The 21,351-nt window shown below is 39.6% G+C and overlaps 1 protein-coding gene across 2 annotated transcripts in view; it reads left to right on the forward strand.

Moving 5' to 3' along the window:
• The first annotated feature begins 2,065 nt into the window (after window positions 1-2,065).
• The window catches only part of anos1b (anosmin 1b), a 139,101-nt gene continuing 119,815 nt past the window's right edge, over window positions 2,066-21,351 (forward strand). For both annotated transcript variants that reach the window (XM_073041350.1, XM_073041351.1), the window contains exon 1: window positions 2,066-2,377. In XM_073041350.1, coding sequence (XP_072897451.1) covers window positions 2,201-2,377 — 177 coding nt within the window. In that variant the 5' untranslated portion in view covers window positions 2,066-2,200. The remainder of the gene's footprint in view (window positions 2,378-21,351) is intronic.

A 21,351-nucleotide genomic window follows, 5' to 3' on the forward strand; every position in this document is an offset into this window, starting at 1 on the left:
AGACTCAAACCAGACTGGGGGACTACTTCATTGAGCACCTTCACTCGGTCTGCTACACCAGCCAGGATCTCCTGGAGGCTGCAGTTTTAAGTCTACTTCCCATTTTTTACATCATCTTGTGCCTCTTAATCCAAATTATTAACACCGAGAGTTCAAACAACTATCACTGGAGTATGCAATTAATAGCCCACCACCCCAACAATGACCCTTTATTCCTGACCTTTTAATAGTATGATTTACTTGGTGAAAAATCACAAGTTGTTTACATCATTGTTTTTTGTCAGAAATCTACATATCAGCTGACTACTCACTGATAACCTACCCTCTTCAACAATGCCAAGGCCAACTATGGCCCGAGCACCAAGGGCCCAGACTACTTAGAGCCTCAAAGAGAATTGCACTTACCCAGCTGGACGGCACACCAAGGAGAATTACACAACTATTATTCCACCCTTGATTCCATCCCACAGAACACTCCCGAGTTCAGCCATGCTGTCATTTGTGACCAACAAGAAGTCGAGAAGGTGATATGCCAATTGTAAAGTAACAGGGCCATAAGTGCATTTGAAGTTCTAAACCTCAGAGAGGAAATTCGGTCGCAATTGTACAACTCCTCCTTCAGGATGTGGGAAGAGCATTGGATGATCTAATAGTTACTATTTCATAATTATCTTCATGGTAAGAAAACAACCTAATTGTGAGTACTACAAGAGGATTTCCCTACTATTTGCCACAAAGGAATACCATTGTATTGGTTTTCCATCCAGAAGTTGAAGAACTGCTCCCTGAACCACAGTGCGAATTCTGCCCATTTGGATCGCTGGTGGACATCTCCTTCAGCACAGGTCAACTACAAGAGAAATAAAGGGAGCAGCATCAATTACCATACATGAAATTTTTTATCAATTAAAAGATTTTGACTATTGAACTTTGGAGCATCATCCTCAATTTTGCCTTCTTGCAGAAATCTTCAATTTCATGACACGTATATGCATGATGGACAGAATGTCAAGTCATCATTAACTTGTTTGCTGAAGCTGATGGAAATACACCACACATTGAACATTTACAAACTCCTGTGTTTTTACAATCCACTCCAGCAATAAAGGCTCCATGGTAGAATTTGAGGGTCCTACATGGGCCATCTTGGAATCTGCTACACAGCAGTGTAAGCAAGCCTCCATGACTTCGGGGAACTAGCCTAAGAAGAAAAATTATTGATAGTTCACCATTGGCATTACCAGAAATATCTAGGTCATCCATCCGGCTGTCTGTCCACAAAACTCATCGCAACACTCATTCTACCAGCCATTCATGGGCAATTGATTTCAATTTTTTTCAGTGTGGGGAAAATTTACCATTTATCAAATATACTATACTTCATGTGAGTGCAACAGTTGAAATGTCACAGAAAAGTGGCATTTGCACATAATGGGGTCTCCTGATGTTCAAAGACATAAGGAAAGAGTGGAAGCAAGGAATTGTGCCTTTGAAGCCACCTTGCTGAAAAGATTCATGATGATGTCTGTGGGTCTGGAGGGCATGAGTTATAACCAGGAACTGATTCTGTTTCACTGGAGTGTAGATGGCTGAGAGGTGACCATATAGAGGCATGTAAAATCATAATGTATATAGATGAAGTGAATGCTCACAGTCTTTTTTGCCAGAGTAAGGTAATTTAAAACTAGAGGGCATCTGTTAGAAGTGAAGGGCAAGCTTTTCACAGAGGTTGGTGGGTATTTGCAATGAGCTGCCCATGGGAATGTAGAGGTGGGTTCTATTATAATACTTAGAACACATTTGGACTGTTCATGAATAGGAAATGTATATAGGCCAAATTCAGGGAAAAGGGACTGGCAGAGATAGGGACTTTGGTCGGCATGGACCAGTGGACCGAAAGGCAACTTTAACTCTATACGGTGCGTGGGCAGACTTCAAGGAGCATGGTCTGATGGGCGGGGCAGTGCGAAGTGGATGCTCTTAGAAGGCGGGCTCTGGTTAAAGGGGTGGGTCGAATTCTTACAAGTTGTGGCTGTGGTCACTGCCAGGGTGCAAAATTGTGCAGTTGGGCGCAGCGAAGTTGTCAGCGGCTGGCAGGGTATATCAGCGGGCGCGGCGAAGTTGTCAGCGGCTGGCAGGGTACCAGCAGGCGCGGGCCGTTGTGCGGCAGCTCTGCGCGGTCCCGGCGCCGGGGCAGGCGATGCCGAGCGCCCGGCTGTGGTGGTTGCTCCCCGCGCTGCTCTGCTCACTGCTGCCGGTGGGCGCGCGGCGGTCCGGGGACGGCGCGGCTGCGGAGAGCGTCTCGCGAGCCAGGTGCACCTCGCGCTGCCTGGCGTTGCACATCGCGCACCTGAGCGCGAGCTTCAGGACTCTGCAGGTAAGACAGACCCTGAATCAGGAGAGACGAAGGGGGACCCTGGACCAGGGGAGAAGGGGAGGGGGTATCTGGACCAGGGGAGATGGGGGGGTGTCTGGACCAGGGGAGAAGGGGGGGGGGTGTCTGGACCAGGGGAGAAGGGGAGGGGGTCCCTGGACCAGGGGAGAAGGGGAGGGGGTGTCTGGACCAGGGGAGATGGAGGGGTCCCTGGACCAGGGGAGAAGGGGAGGGGGTCCCTGGACCAGGGGAGAAGGGGAGGGGGTCCCTGGACCAGGGGAGAAGAGGGGGGACCCTGGACCAGGGGAGATGGGGCGGGGTCACTGGACCAGGGGAGGGGAGGGGGACACTGGACCAGGGGAAGGGAGGGGGACCCTGGACCAGGGGAGAAGGGGAGGGGGTATCTGGACCAGGGGAGAAGGGGAGAAGGGGAGGGGGTGTCTGGACCAGAGGAGATGGGGGGGGTCCCTGGAGCAGGGGAGAAGGGGAGGGGGTCCATGGACCAGGGGAGAAGAGGGGGGACCCTGGACCAGGGGAGATGGGGCGGGGTAACTGGACTAGGGGAGATGGGGGGGGGGTCCCTGGACCAGGGGAGATGGGGGGGGGGGGTCCCTGGACCAGGGGAGAAGGGGAGGGGGTCCCTGGACCAGGGGAGATGGGGTGGGGAGTGGAATCCCTGGATCCCAGGATGTGGGGAGAGGAGGAATCTATGGAGAGGAGGGGTAATACCTGGATCTAAGAAGAGGAAGGGGAATCTGTATTCAGGGAGGTTGCGTGAAATTCTACCGGGGTGCGAGGGGGGTAGAGAAGAATCAGGATCTCTAAGTGTGGGGAAACGGACCTGGGGAAAATAGAAGGGGGAGTCCCGTAGGGCTGTGGAGATAGTTTCTGTATTTCGGGGGTGAGAGAAGGAAGATCCTTAGGTCTGAGTTGAAGGCAAGGAGGACTTTAAGGAGAGGGAATCCTTGGATCTCAGACAGGAATGAGTAAGTCCTTGGATCTGAAGGGAGAAAATTGGATCCCTGGATAGAAGAATTGCTGGTTCTGTGAGGAGAGTATCCTTGGATCTGAGGAGGGGAGAAAAGCAGTCGCTAGGACTGGGATAAGATGAAGGGGGACCCATGAGTCTGGAGAAAGGAGAAGATCAATCTTCATATCTGATGGGAAGCAATGGATAAATCTCTGAACTGGGAAAGGAAGGGAATGATTCCTGGAATAGGAAAAGAAGTACATATTGAGAAAAGGAAAGTGCAAATCCCTGGATATATGGAAAGAGAACTGAGGGGAGTGCAGGGAATACCACAATCTCTAAAACCTCACTTGGGAACATATATCTGCCCTCCTCATAATATACTTAAATGACACAGAGTAAACTGTAATCTTATGCTTGTTGCCTTTTATCCTCCTCAACAACATGCACTTTCAAAAACATAACAAATGAACAAATAAAAGTGCTAATTCTGACCTGCCATGCTGAACACAAGGAATGGCATTTTCAGACACTAAACATGTAATTTATAATGTCATTAATTTTAAGAGGTGGTAAATTACAGGCTGTTCCATGAAATCATTCTAACATAAATATTCTGTTAGAATATAGTAATGGCTGTCCACATATATTTTGGGGGTTCTGTGCCATCAAGTTTATCTATTCCTGCTGGATTTACAGTCTGACTTACTTAAGTGCATCACCCCTACTGGAGCATTGGCTGCCAACAGCAACTCACAGATCCTTCCTCTCTTGCAGATAAGGCCTTTCTGCAGCTCTGGATTTTTACGGGATAGGGTTGCCCACCCCTTGCCCATTTCACAGCCAGGCTTGGGGCTGTCCATGGTGGAGTTTGCAGTCTGACACCATAAATAAAAAATATATGGTGTCCAGGCACATTTATTGAGTTGGCTGATTAGCTTGTCATGTTGAAGAGTTTCTACAGACAGCAAGAAAGGTGTCAACTATAATTAACATTCCATACAGACTGGCACAGGCAATTAAATATTTTTTTTAAATTGTAAAGAAACAGATTTTTATCATGGAATGGAAGTAATAATCACACCCTAATTTTTTTTTTAGAGCTGAAGAGGTTATTTGGCAAAATTTATTATTCTGCAATGTTAACACAGCAATACTTTTTTCAATCAGGACTAACATTTACTTTTATTTGCAGTGAGATAATCATGTAAAGATTGATGTTAGCACTAAATTTTTTATTCTCTGTTGGTTTCATCTCTGAAGGAGTAGGGACTCACATTTAGTGCCTACTGAGTTTCTAAATGTAACTGCCTGTGTGGCAAATTGCGGTTGTGGACATTAATGTTGCAATCATTACTAGTGCAAAGCCCAGCCTTAATCAAGGCTTATCTTTTAATGTAAAGTACATTGAATCAGTCAATGTAGTTTCAAAATAGTTAGAAACATCACACTACCAGAATTACAGGTCAATACACTTGACAATGCATTGCATCTTTAAAAGGATTATTTTAACATACCCTTAGCATCTCCTTTGTCCTCATAGGCAGTAGTGAGCTTTCATGGGGAATTAACGTTCATGATTGTGTAGCTGTATATTCTAGTTCAGAAGATTAACTTTGAGTATTTCCTGTTACTGTTACTGCTAATGGAGCTCAGCATCTTAATTTTAACTTTTTAAGTATCTCTCAAACATACTTGTGAATCTTCTATGTGCTTCATCTGTAATGGTTAAATGGCACTGCCTGTCAACTTGTACTTAAATGTAGTTGTCATTTAGGAAGAATACTTTTTTAATGTTGTACAACACTGACCATCTGTTTACATGTCTTGAACTTCTCTGAAATATTTCAACATAAATTAGAATAATAAAACATCTTTTGCTTGTTAAAGGCTCCTCAGAAGAAACCTGTGCAGAATTATGAATGAGGGAGGAAGGATAAAAACAAAAGTGGTACTGAACTCAAGGCCACATTTTAAAAAATCACTTTCATCTTTGTGAAAAAGAATCACTGAAATGTAATGACATTGATCTGTTTTTTGGGGGGTGGGGGTTGTAAGGGTAGTACAACAGAAGCTTTTTTGTTAATTTTCTCACTGATGTTTATAGGTTACTGCAGCTTACGTTGAATTCCTGTGGGATATATATTAGTCAGACAGTACATCACAAGTAGAATTTGAAGCACATCTCAAATATTTACCTCCACTGTGGGTCCTTATGCCACTAAAGAGTTGATTTTACAAACTTTTAATAGAGCATGGAGCTTTTCATGCCTGGAACATATGTCAGGAATTTGGGCAGAAAGATTAGAGGGCCCCATGAGATTTTCTATCCATTAATTTTAATATCCAAGACTCCCTCCTCTCTACACTTTGATTGTGAATGGTGTTTGATCCATAAGAAAGACTTAAGCTGGGAGCAGTGTTTTGTAAAATCTGCCCATTCATCTCTAGAACTTACAACATGATGTAGGTCTTTTTTTGTTGTTTAAAAGTAAATTTGCTTAATGTAGATAATAACTACATTAAGTTTTGCTAATATTGAAGAGACTAAAACAAATTGACTTCATTGATATGATACCAGAAAACAGAAATGGTAGTTGCCTTGAAATGTAGTTGTGTAGCAGAGTACAATTCAGATAAAAAATATTTGTGCTTTTACTTGTGCCTGCAACTGTATTTTGCGGTAGGTTGGTGATACATGTTAAATGCCCCATGTCAGTTAATAATATTAGCATTTTTCATTATTAACTTGTGGTTGTGTTCAAGTAACTTGAGTGCAGTAATCCAGGCTGACATTCCAGTACAGTACTGAAGTAATGTTACTTTGTATGAGATGGACTTTTTTAAAAGCAATATTCTTTCTCTGATGGACATTAAAGATCTCATGGGATTGCTTCAAAGTGCAGGAAAAAAAGCCCCAGTATACCAGACAATAATTCTCTTTGAATCAACATTGTTAAAACAGATCAAGCAGTCATTATCAACTAGTTTTTTGAAAATTTGCAGTGCACAATTTGGCTATTGTGTCTGAGTACACATTGATTGTCGTGTCTAAAAATGCTTTTAAGGTACTTTATAAGAGCATCTGAAAGGAAATTGGAAGAGATTATATAAACACAAATTTTCTGTTTCTCAGAAGATAAGCAAGCATATTTAGCATTTGTTATTGCATAACCTATGAGAATAAAGTATATTATCAGATGAAAACTACACCTTTTAATTATTTAAAGCCCAATTTAACTTGGAGCAAGTATCAAATGTTGGGGCCATAGTAAATATTACTATGGCCCCAACATTACATCGATATTACATTGATCTCATCAGATTGAAACCAATGAAAGAGGAAAAACAGACAATATTACAGGTGAATAGCTTAGAGCAGAAATGGCCTGGTCCATATTCTCTCATTCAAACGTGTTCATTCATGTCATAGATGTGCAGATCCTCTTTGCAATTAAGAGGCCTTATGCTCTTCTTTGAACAGAGACGCAACTACTTCCATTCTGTCAACATGCATCTTCACCTGGTTGAACTTGTTCTCACAATTTCCACTTAATCCCCACACTCTTCCTCCAGATCAAAGGTGTAGCTGTGGGAGCTTGCCTGAGTCTAAGCTATTATACCTGTTTTTCCTGGGATACATAGAACTCTCTGGTTTCAAGTCATACTCTCTTTCTTCAACTTGTTTTCTGGTACACTCATGATTTAAAGAGAATTCCAGAATTTCAACACAAGTGTCTAGGAGGTTTTTCTTTCCTTCTTCCTGAACCATGACTTCCCCTCATCCAGAGTTGAAAATACCCTTGGCCACATAACATCTATTTCAAGTACATCTACTCTCATTCCATCACTGCCTAGAGAGAGTAAAATCTCTGGTCCTTAATTTCCAGCTGGCTAACTTCCATTTACCATTTATACCAGCACCAGTGAGATCCTACCACCACACACATCTTCCTCTCCAAATTTTAAAAGAACTGTTGCTTTTACAACTGCCTAACTTTCCCCTCATGTCCCATCATCTGCTCAACTTCTGTGTGATTGTAGAAGATATAACACAATTCCTTTTACCTTTACCCTACTGATGTTTTCAACCTATTGCACTACATTCATTGTTCATTATGTGGTCCCTTTTACCTTTGCGAAACCAAATACAGATTGAGTGACAACACTGCAGAAAGCTTACTTTTCTTTCCACAGGAGGAACTTGGTGATCCTTGTTTTCTGCTGCTTTAATTCTTGAAGTCACACCACTCTAACCTATCCATCTTTTCCCTTCTACCCTGTTATAACAAAGCCCAGCATATGCTTTTCATCTTCCATCTAGGCATATTACAAACTTCGGAACTCAATATAGAATTCTACAACTTAGTCCTGATTGAAAAAAGTATTGCTGTGTTAACATTGTAACATAAATTTTTTTTTTCAGTTTCTCTGTCTTTATCAGCAATTACAAATTCTGCTGGGTACTGTACATAATTCAGTTGTGATATTGCTTCAGGTTTCCTCTCTCCATGCCCCACTGCCTTCACATCACAACGTTAACATTCCTTTGTTTGTAGTTTCATTCCCATATTGTACTCATTTCATTGTTTTTGATCATTCTCTCTCTCTCTCTCTAACTTTCCTGCTAACCGAGTAGATGACATCTACAGCTAATCTCCACAGCAGCCTTGCCATCACTCTATCAGAGATATTTCACTTGCCCAATGCACCTCTTCCCAGCTTCATTGCAACATACAACTAACCTTATTTTCTTTCTTCTAGTTCTGATGAGTGGTCCTTCACCTAAAACATTAACTCAGTTTCTCTTTCCACTAATGCTGCCTGTTGGTCCATTTTCCACCACATCATCTGTTGTTGTACCTGGTTGCTGGACCCTCTTTTGACCATTGTTTCTGATCCTGCTAACTTCATAGTGGGAGTTCCTTATCAGGGTTCATAGCAACCTAGGCCTGTCAAGAGACCTTGTTCTCTATAATTAAAGAAGGTTCATTCATGCCATGGGAGCCCACTCAGAAGAAGAGGTTAAAATGGAAGACAGTAAGAACAAGAAAGAAACAAATCACCTTCCTTTTTGAAGAAGAAGGTGACTTTGTGGATGGCGCTCTGATGTCTAGTAATTAGACCTGGTTAGAATTATCTCTTTAACTTTAGGTTGAAGAGTCTATATGTGTTTTTGTCAAACCATTTGAGATTTAAAATTACTGTATGTCTATTTGATTGCTTAAAAATTAAGCTGTTAGTACCACATGTAAGTTATATTTGGTGTTTTTTCCTTCCATGTTCATTATATTAATGATATTGCCATCTCCCAAAAATATTTCAAAATTATACAATGATCCCAATTTGTTAATCATAAAATATTTACGAGGAAAGACTGCTGAACATATTTTGAAAAAGGAATTGACTTGTTTTCAAAAATAATTGATTGAATACAATGGACCACTTTTTGATCTGTAAAATCAATTCAATCTCTAACTTTTGTTCTGCACTGCACTACTTTCACCCCCCTCCCCACACATGTTTTAAGAGCTATTGAAGTTATAATTTTAAAATCAAGAACTTTGATGAATGAATTATATACTCCATGGCCACCTTATTAGGTACAGGAGTGGATCCCAGTGTGGTCTTCTGCTGCTGTACCCCTCTATTTCAAGGTTTGACGTGTTGTGCATTTAGGCATGCTTTTCTGCACACTACTGTTGTAACCCATTTACTGTCTCCTTCCTGTCTGCTTCAACCAGTCTGGCCATTCTCTTCTGGCCTCTCTTATTAACAAGGCATATTCACCCACACAACTGCTGCTCACTGGGTGTTTTTCATTTTTTGTATCTTTCACTGCCTTGATAGAATTAGTTAAAGTCCGGCAAGCAACTCTGATCTTCAACCAGTTTCTTCAACTTAAATAAGGGGATTTAACAAAGACGTGAGGTAAAATTATCCAGACTGGATTAGGAAAATATTCCAAATGAAAAATCAATAGAGGAGCAAAGCAAAAATTGAAGTAGCTATTTCATAAAATCAGCAGAAACCTATCACACCTAGGAAGGGTAACTCCATGACAAGACAATAAGACCATAAGACATAGGAGCAGAATCAGGCCATCTGGCCCATCGAGTCTACTCCGCCATTCAATCATGGCGGATCATTTTTTTATCTCCTCCTCAACCTCAATTCCCAGCCGTTGTCCCGTAACTTTTGATGCCATGTCCAATTAAGAACCTATCAGTCTCTGCCTTAAACACACCCAACAACCAGGTGTCCTCAGCTGCAAGTGGTAAAAAATTCCACAAATCCACCACCCTCTGGCTAAAGAAATTGCTCCACATCTCTGTTTTGAAAGGGCGCCCCTCTATCCTGAGGCTGTGCCCTCTTGTCCTAAGCTCTCCCACCACGGGAAACATCCTTTCCACATCTACTCTATCCAGGTTTTTCAACGTTCGAAAGATTTCAATGAAATCCTCCCTCATCCTTCTGAATTACAGCAAGTACAGACTCAGAGCCATCAAATGTTCCTTGTATGATAACCCTTTCATTCCTGTAATCATCCTTATGAAACTCCTCTGGACCTTCTCCAGTGCCAGCACATCTTTTCTAAGATGCGGGGCTCAAAACTGTTCACAATACTCAAGGTGAGGCCTCACTAGTGCCTTATAAAGCCTCAGCGTCACATCCTTGCTCTCATATTCTAGACCTCATGAAATGAATGCTAACATGGCATTTGCCTTCCTCACCACTGACTCAACCTGCAAGTTAACCTTCAGGGTGTTCTGCACAAGGACACCCAAGTCCCTCTTCATCTCAGATTCCTGGATTTTCTCCCTGCTTAGAAAATAGTCCACACATTTATTTCTTCTACCAAAGTGCATGACCTTGCTTTTTCCAACATTGTCTTTCATTTGCCACTTTCTTGCCCATTCTCCTAATCTAAGTCCTTCTGTATCCTACCTGGTTCCTCAACACTGCCTGCCCCTCCACTAATCTTCATGTCATCCGCAGACTTGGCAACAAAGCCATATATTCCATCATCTAAATCATTTATATACAGCATAAAAAGTAGTCCCAACACCGACCCCTGTGGAACACCACTAGTCACTGGCAGCCAACCAGAAAAGGATCCTCTTATTCCCACCCACTGCCTCCTACCAATCTGCCAATGCTCTAACCATGTTAGTAACATTCCTGTAATACCATGGGCTCTTAACTTGGTAAGCAGCCTTATGTGCGGCACCTTCTGAAAGTCCTAACATAAAACATCCACTGCATCCCCTTTATCTTTCCGACTTGTAATCTCCTCAAAGAATTCCAACAGGTTTGTCAGGCAGCATTTTCCCTGAAGGAAACCATGCTGACTTTGTAATATCTTGTCCTTTGTCACCAAGTACTCCATCATCTCATCCTTAACAATTGACATCTTCCCAACCACTGAGGTCAGGCTACCTAATCTATAATTTCCTTTTTGCTGCCTTCTTCCTTTCTTAAAGAGTGGAGTAACATTTGCAATTTTCCCATTGCACCATGCCAGAGTCCAATGATTTTTGAAAGATTATTTCTAATGCCACCACAATCTCTAACGCTACCTCTTTCAGAACCTAAGGTGCAGTTCCTCTAATATAGGTGACTTATGAAGACTGACTCAAAATACTCATTTAGTTCATCAGCCATCTCCTTGTCCACCGTTATTATTTCTCCTGCTCTAGCAGTCCTATATCCACTCTCATTACTCTTTTATTTTTAACATACTTGAAAAAACTTTTACTGTCCACTTTGATATTATTTGCTAGCTTGCTTTCATATTTCATCTTTCCCCTTCTAATGATTTTTTAGTTACTCTCTGTAGATTTTTAAAAACTATTAATTTGTAACCGACTGTATCTGAATACGGACATCAGACTGATCTTTTTCCAATTTGATGCTACCTCCTCGTGTTGACAGATTCCATCATAATGACTGTCAATAGCTCACAGATCTTCTCAATAGTCCTGCTAAACATGTTGAGACATGATTTGTCTGCTTCTGAAGATTTATCGCATCTGAATCATTTTGACCTTTCCTTCTTGGGAGAAATATGTATTAAATTGATATGATTTAGTGCAGTGCTGGACATTTAAAAGAAAAACAGATGCTTTCTGCATTATATTTTAAGGGTTAGTAATTCTATATGATGTATGCAACAACAAGGAGTTTTAGTCTACTGAAATTCAATGTAATTCAGGATGGAGATTATAATGTGGTCTATTGGGACTTCACTTTAAATTTTCCAGAATAAGTATTCCAATCAGACCGGCCAAATATCCATTCCAGTCACTGAACAGTTTTTTTGTATGTAAGAGATAATTGGCTTTATTTTGTGGTGTAATTTAATGTAATTCTTTGCAAGCATATTTGAGAATATTGAATTCAAGTGTATCTGTAACCAGACATACTATTCCCTGAGCACAGATGCTCAAGAATTCTATATTCAAGACCTTTCCCCTCTGGTATTTGTCAACTCAATTTCACTTCCTGCATCAATGAAAATAAATGCATAAAATGCCAAAAAAAAACTCCATGCGGAAACTCAGAGAATCAAAGTTAGCATTTCAGTATTAATTTTTCAGGTCTATTAACAGGAAAAGAAGTGAGGGAGGGAAAATGAAAAGGGACTTTACAGAAAGGACAGTTTGCACCTGAACTGGAGGGGGACTAATATCCCAGTGGGAAGGTTTGTTAATGCTGCACAGTGGGGTTTAAACTTGTATTGAAAGGGATGGGAACCAGAGTGCAAGAACAGTTAGTGGAGTGGTTATGGAGGCAAATGTTTGTAAGACCTCAGAAAAAGTTAGCAATCGAAGGGTTGAGCATGGTGTGACAAAATCGAAAGGGTGAATACAGGACTAAAGGTGCTGCATCTGAATGTGCGCAGTATACGGAATAAGGTAGATGAACCTGTAGCAGTTTCAGATTAGCAGGTGTGATGAGGATAGACATTGTATTGAAAGATTAGGCAGTTAGGCAGAGGGTGTGGTGTTGCCTATTGGCAAAAAATGAAATAAATTATTAGAAAGAGGTGACATAGGTCTGGAAGGTGTGGAATCATTGTGGATAGAGCTAAGGAACTGCCAGGGAAAAAGACCCCAATGAAAGTTCTATACAGACCCCAAACAATAGTAAGTAAGTGGCCCATAAATTACAATAGGAGATAGAAAATGCATGCCAAAAGGGCAATGTTACAATAGTCTTGGGAGATTTCAATATGCAGTTTGATTGGGAAAAATAGATTAGCGCTGGATTCCAAGAAGGGAATTTTCTAGAAGGCCTATGAGATGGCTTTTTAGAGCAGCTCGTGGTTGAGCCCACTAGGGGATCAGCTATTCTGGATTGGGTGTTGTGCAGTGAATCAGAATGGATTAGAGAACTTAAGGTAAAAGAACCCTTAGGGCAGGGGTGGCCAAACTTTTACGTTCTATGCATCAATTTTTTCATCATACAACTCTTGTACCCCCATTCAATTCTTGTAAAAATATGTTAATATAGACATATTTAGCATTTTACAAGATATAGTGATTTAATATAAAAACAAGATTAACATTACTTACCTTAATGAGACTTATAACAAATATATTTTGTCTTCTTTTGATTTCTTCCTTTTTCTTAATCACATATTCTTTCCATAACTCAGACCCAAGCACTAATTTCAGTTTTCCTTCTATTTCAGTCTGATGTTGGTGTTTTATAGTGTCTATTAAGATCATGTCTTCTATTATGTGAGAAAGAGTTTTCACAAATAATGCACTACTGTTTTCCTGACAGACCTGCTATAAATAAGAACTCATTTTCCCACTGTTCCTTGAATTCATGCTTACTATCACTTTCTGCTTTTCTTTTGCTCATTTTCTTTTGCACTGTGATGGGTAACTGAATGTAAATTTTCGAAAATGCACAAAACTGCAAATGTTTACAAAGGACAAACAAAGCACAACTCTGTAGCGCACGAGTGTCAATTGTAAACTGACTGGCAAAAAACTGCAAATCACCGCTGGTACAGACGCTGGCGCTTCAGGATCAAACAAGTATCAAACGTGTATTGAACAGTTATGGAACGACTGCAGAACAAAAGTCCTTCTTTCCTAGTTTGACTCATTGAACTTTTTTTTAAATTGAAACCAGATTAATGTGAAAGAAGATAACATTTGCCAAAAGATGTGCACAAAATAATAAAATCACTAAAAATAATTGCGAAGTTTTAGATTTCTTCTCAGTAAAACCCATTTCTAGCTCTAAGCTACTTGATTTCCTGTTTATAGATTTTTTTTCTACAGATCAGTTTTTGGTTAATACTTTTTGCATGAGTCGGCTTACTTTTTTATTATTATCACTGGGGTGCAATGCGCCACTTCTAATCATCCAATGCACCACTTCTGGTGCATGCACCATAGGCTGGCCATCCCTGCCTTAGGGGAAAGTGATCATAATATGCTTGAATTCACTCTGAAACTTGAGAATGAGAAGCTAAAGATAGATGTATCAGTATTTCAGTGGAATAAAGGGAACTACAGAGGCATGAGAGAAGAATTGGCTGGAACTGATTGGAAAAGAATACTGGCAGGTATGACAGCAGAGTCGCAATGGCTGGAATTTCTGGAAACCATTCAGAAGACACAGGATATACACATCCCAAAGAGGAAGAAGTATTCTAAAGGCAAGATGACACAACCATGGCTAACAAGGGAAGTCAAAGCTGACATAAAAGCCAAAGAGAGGGTATACAATAGAGCGAAGATTAGAGGGAAGTTAGAGGATTGGGAAGCTTTTAAAAGCCAACAAAAGTAAACTAAAAAGTTATTTAGAGTGTGAAGATGGAACCCAAAAGAAAGCTAGCCAATAATAATAAAGAGAATATCAAAAGTTTTTTTAAGATACATGAAGTGTAAAAGAAAAGCAAGAGTGCATATTAAACCATTGGAAAATGACGTTGGAGAGGTAGTAATGGGAACAAGGAAATGGCAGATGAACTGAATAAGTATTTTGCATCAGTCTTCACAGTGGAAGACACTAGCAGTATGGTGGAAGTTCCAGAGTATCAGGGGTCAGAAGTATGTGAAGTTTTCATTTCTCGGGAGAAGTTTCTTGGGAAACTGAAAGGTCTGAAGGTAGATAAGTCACTTGAACTACGGTAGATGGTGTACACGCCAGGGTTCTGAAAGAGGTGGCTGAAGATAGTAGAGGCATTAGTAATGATCTTTCAATAATCACTAGAATGGTTCTGGAAAACTGGAAAATTGCAAATATCACTCCACTCTTCAAGAAGGGAGAGAGGCAGATGAAAGGAAACTATAGTTCAGTTAGTCTGATCTCAATATTGGAATGAATTATTAACGATGAGGTCCTAGGGTACTTGGAGGCTTATGATAACCTAGGCCATAATCAGCATGGTTTCCTCAATGGAAAATCTTGCCTGATAAATATGTTATAATTCTTTGAAGAAGTAACATGCAAGATAGACAAAGGAAAATCGGTTGATGTTCTGTACTTGGATTTTCAGAAGGCCATTGACAAGGTGCCATACATGAAGCTGCTTAACAAACTATGAGCCCATGGTATTACAAAAAAAATTCTAGCATGGATTCTAGCATTGGCTGGAGGCAAAGAGTGGGAATAAAAGGAGTCTTTTCTGACTGTGTGCTGGTGACTAGTGGTGACCACGGTGGTCTGAGTTGGGACCAATTCTTTTTACGTTATATGTCAATGATTTGGATGATGGTATTGATGGCTTTGTTGCAAAGTTTGCAGACAATATGAAGATAACTAGAGGGGCAGGTAGTTAAGTGAAGTGGAGAGTCTACAGAAGTGCTTAAATTAGGAGAATGGGCAAAGAAATGGCAGATGGAATACCATGTCAAAAGTGTATGGTCATGCATTTTGGTTAAATAAATGAAAGGGTTGACTATATTCTAAATGGAGAGAAAATACAAAAAAAACCAAGATGCAAAGTTTTGGGAGTCCTTGTGCAGGATTCCCTAAAGGTTAATTTGCAGGTTGAGTACATGGTGGGGAAGGCAAATGCAATGTTAGCATTCATTTCAAGAGGACTAGAATATAAAAGCAAGGATGTAATGTTGAAACTTTATAAAGCACCTGTGAGGCCTCACTTGGCGTATTGTGAGCAGGTCTGGGCCTCTTAGAAAGGATATGCTAAAACTGGAGAGGGTTCAAAAGAGATTCACAAATATGATTCCAGGATTGAATGGCTTGTCATATGAGGAGTGTCTGATGGCTCTGGGCCTGTATTCACTAGAATTCAGAAGAATGAGGGGTGATCTAATTCAATGAATGGTGAAAGGCCTTGATAGAATGGATGTGGAGAGGATGTTTCATACGCTGGGAGAGTCTAAAACCACCAGAGGACACAGCCGCAGAATAGAGGGGTGTCCTAGAACAGAGATGAAGAGGAATTTCTTTAGCCAGAGAGTGGTGAATCTGCAATTATTTGCCACAGGCAGCTGTGGAGGCTAAGTCTTTACGTATATTTAAGGCGGAAGTTAATTGATCCTTGATTGGTCATGGTGTGAAGAAATACAGGGAGAAGGCAGGAGTTTGGGGCTGAGAGGAAAATTGGATCAGCCATGATGAAATGGCAGAGCAGACTCAATGTGCTAAATGGTTTAATTCTGCTCCTATATCTAATGGACATATTGTGAGATGCAGGAAAGATACAGTTTTAAATATGACAGTGAAGGAAGGCAAAGAGATTGGTAACAGAATGAATAAAGGCACAAATACTGCATTCAGAGACAGTTCAAATAACAATAGCAGAATGATTATCAATGCAGCTTGGAAAACTTGATAAGAGTGGCTATGGTTTGAAATTTTTATAGATACTGTCACTACACTAACACAGAGTTTGATACAGTTAGGATTATATACCCATTCAGTGGAACAACCAATGCATTTTGGAAGAAATTTGTCTCTGAAAGAAGAGTTAAAGAAAATGGTCAAAAATGTAAATTTAAAAAGCTGAAAACATGATTCCCCAGCAGCTCTTTTCTGAGTTTTGCAAATTCTGTTTGTTTAATCTCAATTATTAGGCAAATCAAAAAAACTATTTAGAGAGGCAGCTCATTCCAATAACAACAATTTAATTACAATACATACCCGTGTGTCTCACTTTTCTTAACCCTGTAAACTGGGTATTTTGGAAGAATTAGCACAAGGCTCCAGATATTGGTTTGAACGCGTTAGACTCTGTGTCAATGCTGAATGCATAATTGCAGATGCCATGTCTGTGTTTAATATTGAAAGTGCTCTATGTAGGGCTACTTTTTTGACCCTTGTGTACTTTCCCAAGGAACTTTTGAAATTATAGTTTTTCTGTAACTTGATATTTTGCATTGTTTCATGCAGAACTGAGTGGTTCTTTCTAAAAAAAAAGATAATTCTGTTTTTCAGGTAAACAGGTGTAATAATTTCACATGACACAGTGATTGGTTTGATAGTGACAAATGTAATAATTTTTACATGACACAGAGTCAAGCCTTGTGTGTGAACAGTTCCATATATGATATTTTTCTAACTAATCATTAATCATTGAGTTACCTTTATAATGAAAAACAAGAGACCCATGAAAACAAAGTACCAGAGGGTTCCCTTGTATTTAGTTATCAGTTATTTAATTTATGGGTATAACCTGAGAAAAGTAGTGAAAATACTGGACCCTGTTGAAATGAATGAATCAATAAACTTTGTTATCCTGTAACAGGGAACAAGGATCTGGAAGAACAGGAGGTACATTATGTCCTATGTATTCTAACTAAAATTCCAACAATTCCAATGCTATACATAGGTGTAGTTCAAACTTGAATTTATCCCTAGAGTACATGTTGTTAATTAGAAACATACATAAGACATTGGCTTTGTTTCCTGTTTCTTCCAGAAGAATACACTTAGAAATCAGATTGTGGAGGGCTGTAAAGACTACAGTTGTTTTGCTTGGCATCTGTACAGACCATTATAACCCATCTTGAGGTAGTACAAGGGAAAACATTGAGAATGCTGAATAACGTGTTACAGTTACAGAGAAAGTATAATGCATACAGACAGTAAGCTGCAAAACCATAATGATATACAAAGTAGATTGTGAGGTCAAAGGTCCTACTAATTGTATTATCCAATTCAGGTACTCAGACATTTTAGTTTAATTTTATTGTTTACAGCTAAATTTGGTTATTTATTGCATATTTTCCTTCCAAGATATTGAATTTTACTGTAGGCAAAGGTAGTGTAATTTCAATATTAATTAGCATAACAGATGATGTGATGTAAAATCTCTGCCCAATTCTTTACCAGCTGCTGTGCTTGCAATGTTGTGAAGAGTAGAACTTATAGTCTATGAAGTGTTGCTGACTTAATTGAGAAGTTGTGCTATGTTAATATTTTAATGACTATCGTAAAATATAATCTTAGAGAAATTACTATGAATTTCTGAGTACCATTCTAGCATTATCAAATTAACACTGTTGGGATTACTGTTTATTGCTTTAGAAAATAAAACACTTTTAATTATATTTCTGCTGCCAATTATAAACTTTATAAATTCTGGTTGAAATACAATACCATGCAAAAATCTTAGGCACATATATTTTACTAGGGATGCCTAAGCCTCTTGCACAATACTGTATTTCTCAATGTGGAGTGGAGAGCAAGTTTGTAAATCTGACAGGAGCAAAGGATGTTCAGAATGGTGAGGGTGGAGCACCACAGGAGGGGTGTGGGACAGGTGGCAAAGAAAGAGCACCAGGAGTAGGGGTGGCACAGGTACAGACACTCCCAGCCCTGAGACATCAGGCAAGGTCATTTGATTCCAAACAACTGGTTTATTGATCATTACAGAATGTTTCTCTGGTGCTTCTCAGTCCCTCCCACTGCAGCAGTACAGTGCAATAGATAAAATTACTATTACTAATTTTACACTGTGCAAGAGTGTTAGGCAACATAGCTATATACAGTATGTATGCGTAAAACTTTTGCAAAGTACTGTATTTGGTCTAAAATTACATTATTTTTCTGAAAACTTTTATCTTATTAAGTATCATTTTTATTCTGTCTCCGTTGTTCCCAATAGTATCATCCAACATAGTTAGCAGCCAACTGATAAATATTTGATGTGACTGTTAGTACAGAGTTTAGAAGTGACTATCATGATTTTGCACCCTGAATCCCCTCACTCCACCCATTCTGTGTGAGAAATAATCTCATTATACCAACAAATAAGACCTTAAGTTCAAGAATTCCCTTTTCATATATCATTATTTCTCTATTCACCATTAAGATGCACCTTAAATTCTTAAGTTTTGCCAATTTTTACATAATCTCTTCTAGTATATTTTGGGCAGTGTCAGATTTTAATATGTTACATGTTAAGTATCATGGGGAATGTCGTTTTATTTAAAAAACTATTTAAATTGAAATGAATTGAATTTATTTAAATCTTACATCTATCCCACAACGCGAGAGAGTAAAAATCTTTGTGTTATATATAGATAGATAGATAGATACTTTATTCATCCCCATGGGGAAATTCAACTTTTTTCCAATGTCCCATACACTTGTTGTAGCAAAACTAATTACATACAATACTTAACTCAGTAAAAAATATGATATGCATCTAAATCACTATCTCAAAAAGCATTAATAATAGCTTTTAAAAAGTTCTTAAGTCCTGGCGGTAGAATTGTAAACCCTAATGGCATTGGGGAGTATTGACCTCTTCATCCTGTCTGAGGAGCATTGCATCGATAGTAACCTGTCGCTGAAACTGCTTCTCTGTCTCTGGATGGTGCTATGTAGAGGATGTTCAGAGTTATCCATAATTGACCGTAGCCTACTCAGCGCCCTTCGCTCAGCTACCGATGTTAAACTCTCCAGTACTTTGCCCACGACAGAGCCCGCCTTCCTTACCAGCTTATTAAGACGTGAGGCGTCCCTCTTCTTAATGCTTCCTCCCCAACACGCCACCAGAAAGAAGAGGGCGCTCTCCACAACTGACCTATAGAACATCTTCAGCATCTCACTACAGACATTGAATGACACCAACCTTCTTAGGAAGTACAGTCGACTCTGTGCCTTCCTGCACAAGGCATCTGTGTTGGCAGTCCAGTCTAGCTTCTCGTCTAACTGTACTCCCAGATACTTGTAGGTCTTAACCTGCTCCACACATTCTCCATTAATGATCACTGGCTCCATATGAGGCCTAGATCTCCTAAAGTCCACCACCATCTCCTTGGTCTTGGTGATATTGAGACGCAGGTAGTTTGAGTTGCACCATATCACAAAGTCCTGTATCAGTTTCCTATACTCCTCCTCCTGTCCATTCCTGACACACCCCACTATGGCCGTGTCGTCAGCGAACTTCTGCACATGGCAGGACTCCGAGTTATATTGGAAGTCTGATGTGTAACTCTGGTGCAATGTACAGACGTGAATTTATTAGTCTAATGACTTGTGGAAAGGAGCTATCCCGTAGACGGAAGCCAGGTGATTACATAGGATCCAATTTTGTCAAGATTTGCAGTCCCCTCAAGAAGTAAAGATATTTTGTAATGAGAAAAACTGTAACACTACATCGAATGTGTGGTATCACCTCTACTCTGTTAAATTTACATTGATTAGATACATCCATAAATTTTCCACAAATTTAAATTCAGTGAGACTTATTTGAAAGTTAAATTCTTCACAATGCAAAACATAATTAACAATAAAAATGTGCAATGTAATAACATAATTAACCATAAAATATACATAGCTCTAATTATTCTTAAGCAGTTCTTTTACACATGAGAGATTCTTAACCGAAAGGAAAACATTTGAGATCCTGGGCATTAGTGGAATTGCAGAAAATCAAAGCGAGGAAGATAGGTGAACTTTTACAACTGCTGGTTCAACTGAAGCATCATTTACCATTCTAATTGCTGCATTTAATAAAGATGTTAATGTCTTTGCCAGATACAAAAAAGATTTACTGAAATGGTTCTAGATATGAGGCACTTAAGTAACAAGCAAAGATAGAGGTGCTGTGATTGTTCTTCTTAAAACAGAAAAGGTTGAAAGGACATGTTAAGAATGATATGGAGTTGGAATGGAATAGGGAGAATCTGTTCTCATTGGTAAAGGGGCTGACAATCAGATGACATGCATTTAAGGTAACAGCAAAATAACTGAAGTTCAAGTTTATTGTCATTCAATTGTACACATGTATACGGCCAAGAATAATCACTGTCATGGAAAGACCATGATCACCTACATCATATGACACATAATGATGATGATGACATGCACTGATTCGTTCTGGGCAAAATCTAGTGAGATAATGGGCATATACAGCCACAGTGGAGCAATGCTCTTGTCATCCATCTATATCAATTTGTGTGTTGTACTTTTGCTCTTTGGTTGTGATTGCTTCTCTGAACATGATATGCAGGACTTTAAGCAATTGTGCAATTCATGAAACTACAAATAACAGATAATCAACTTATACTGGTTAAGAACAAAAAGAAAACCAATCAGCTTTTTCAAAGTGTGTTTAAGCTTCTTTGATTAATCATCTTGAATGAAGTTGTAGTTGTACTTTTCTAAATTACTATCATTTTAAAGAGTGAGGCAGTTTCTGGGGCAGCTCAGCTGTGTAGCTGGTAGAGCTGCTGCCTCGATAGTGCTCTGGTTTCCTCCAATATCCCAAAGGTGTGTGAGTTGGGGTACGTTGATTGGGACTATAAATTCTCCATGTTGTAAATCTGGGGGAAGTTGATGGGAAAGTGGTGAGAATAAAACAAAATTAGCATAAGGCTAACGCAAATGTGTGTTTGATTCTAGAGTGGACTTGGTGGGCACTAGGAGATTTTTCACTTTGCTTCCTCTCTCACATCTCAACTGTTTCTGGGTATACAATACTGTGCAAAAGTCTTAGGCACATACATATAGAGTGCTTAAAACTTTTGGACAGCATTATATTTGTCAACGAGAGTGAGTTTTT

The sequence above is a fragment of the Hemitrygon akajei genome, chromosome 3, assembly GCF_048418815.1.
Source record: "Hemitrygon akajei chromosome 3, sHemAka1.3, whole genome shotgun sequence".
NCBI lineage: Eukaryota > Metazoa > Chordata > Chondrichthyes > Myliobatiformes > Dasyatidae > Hemitrygon > Hemitrygon akajei.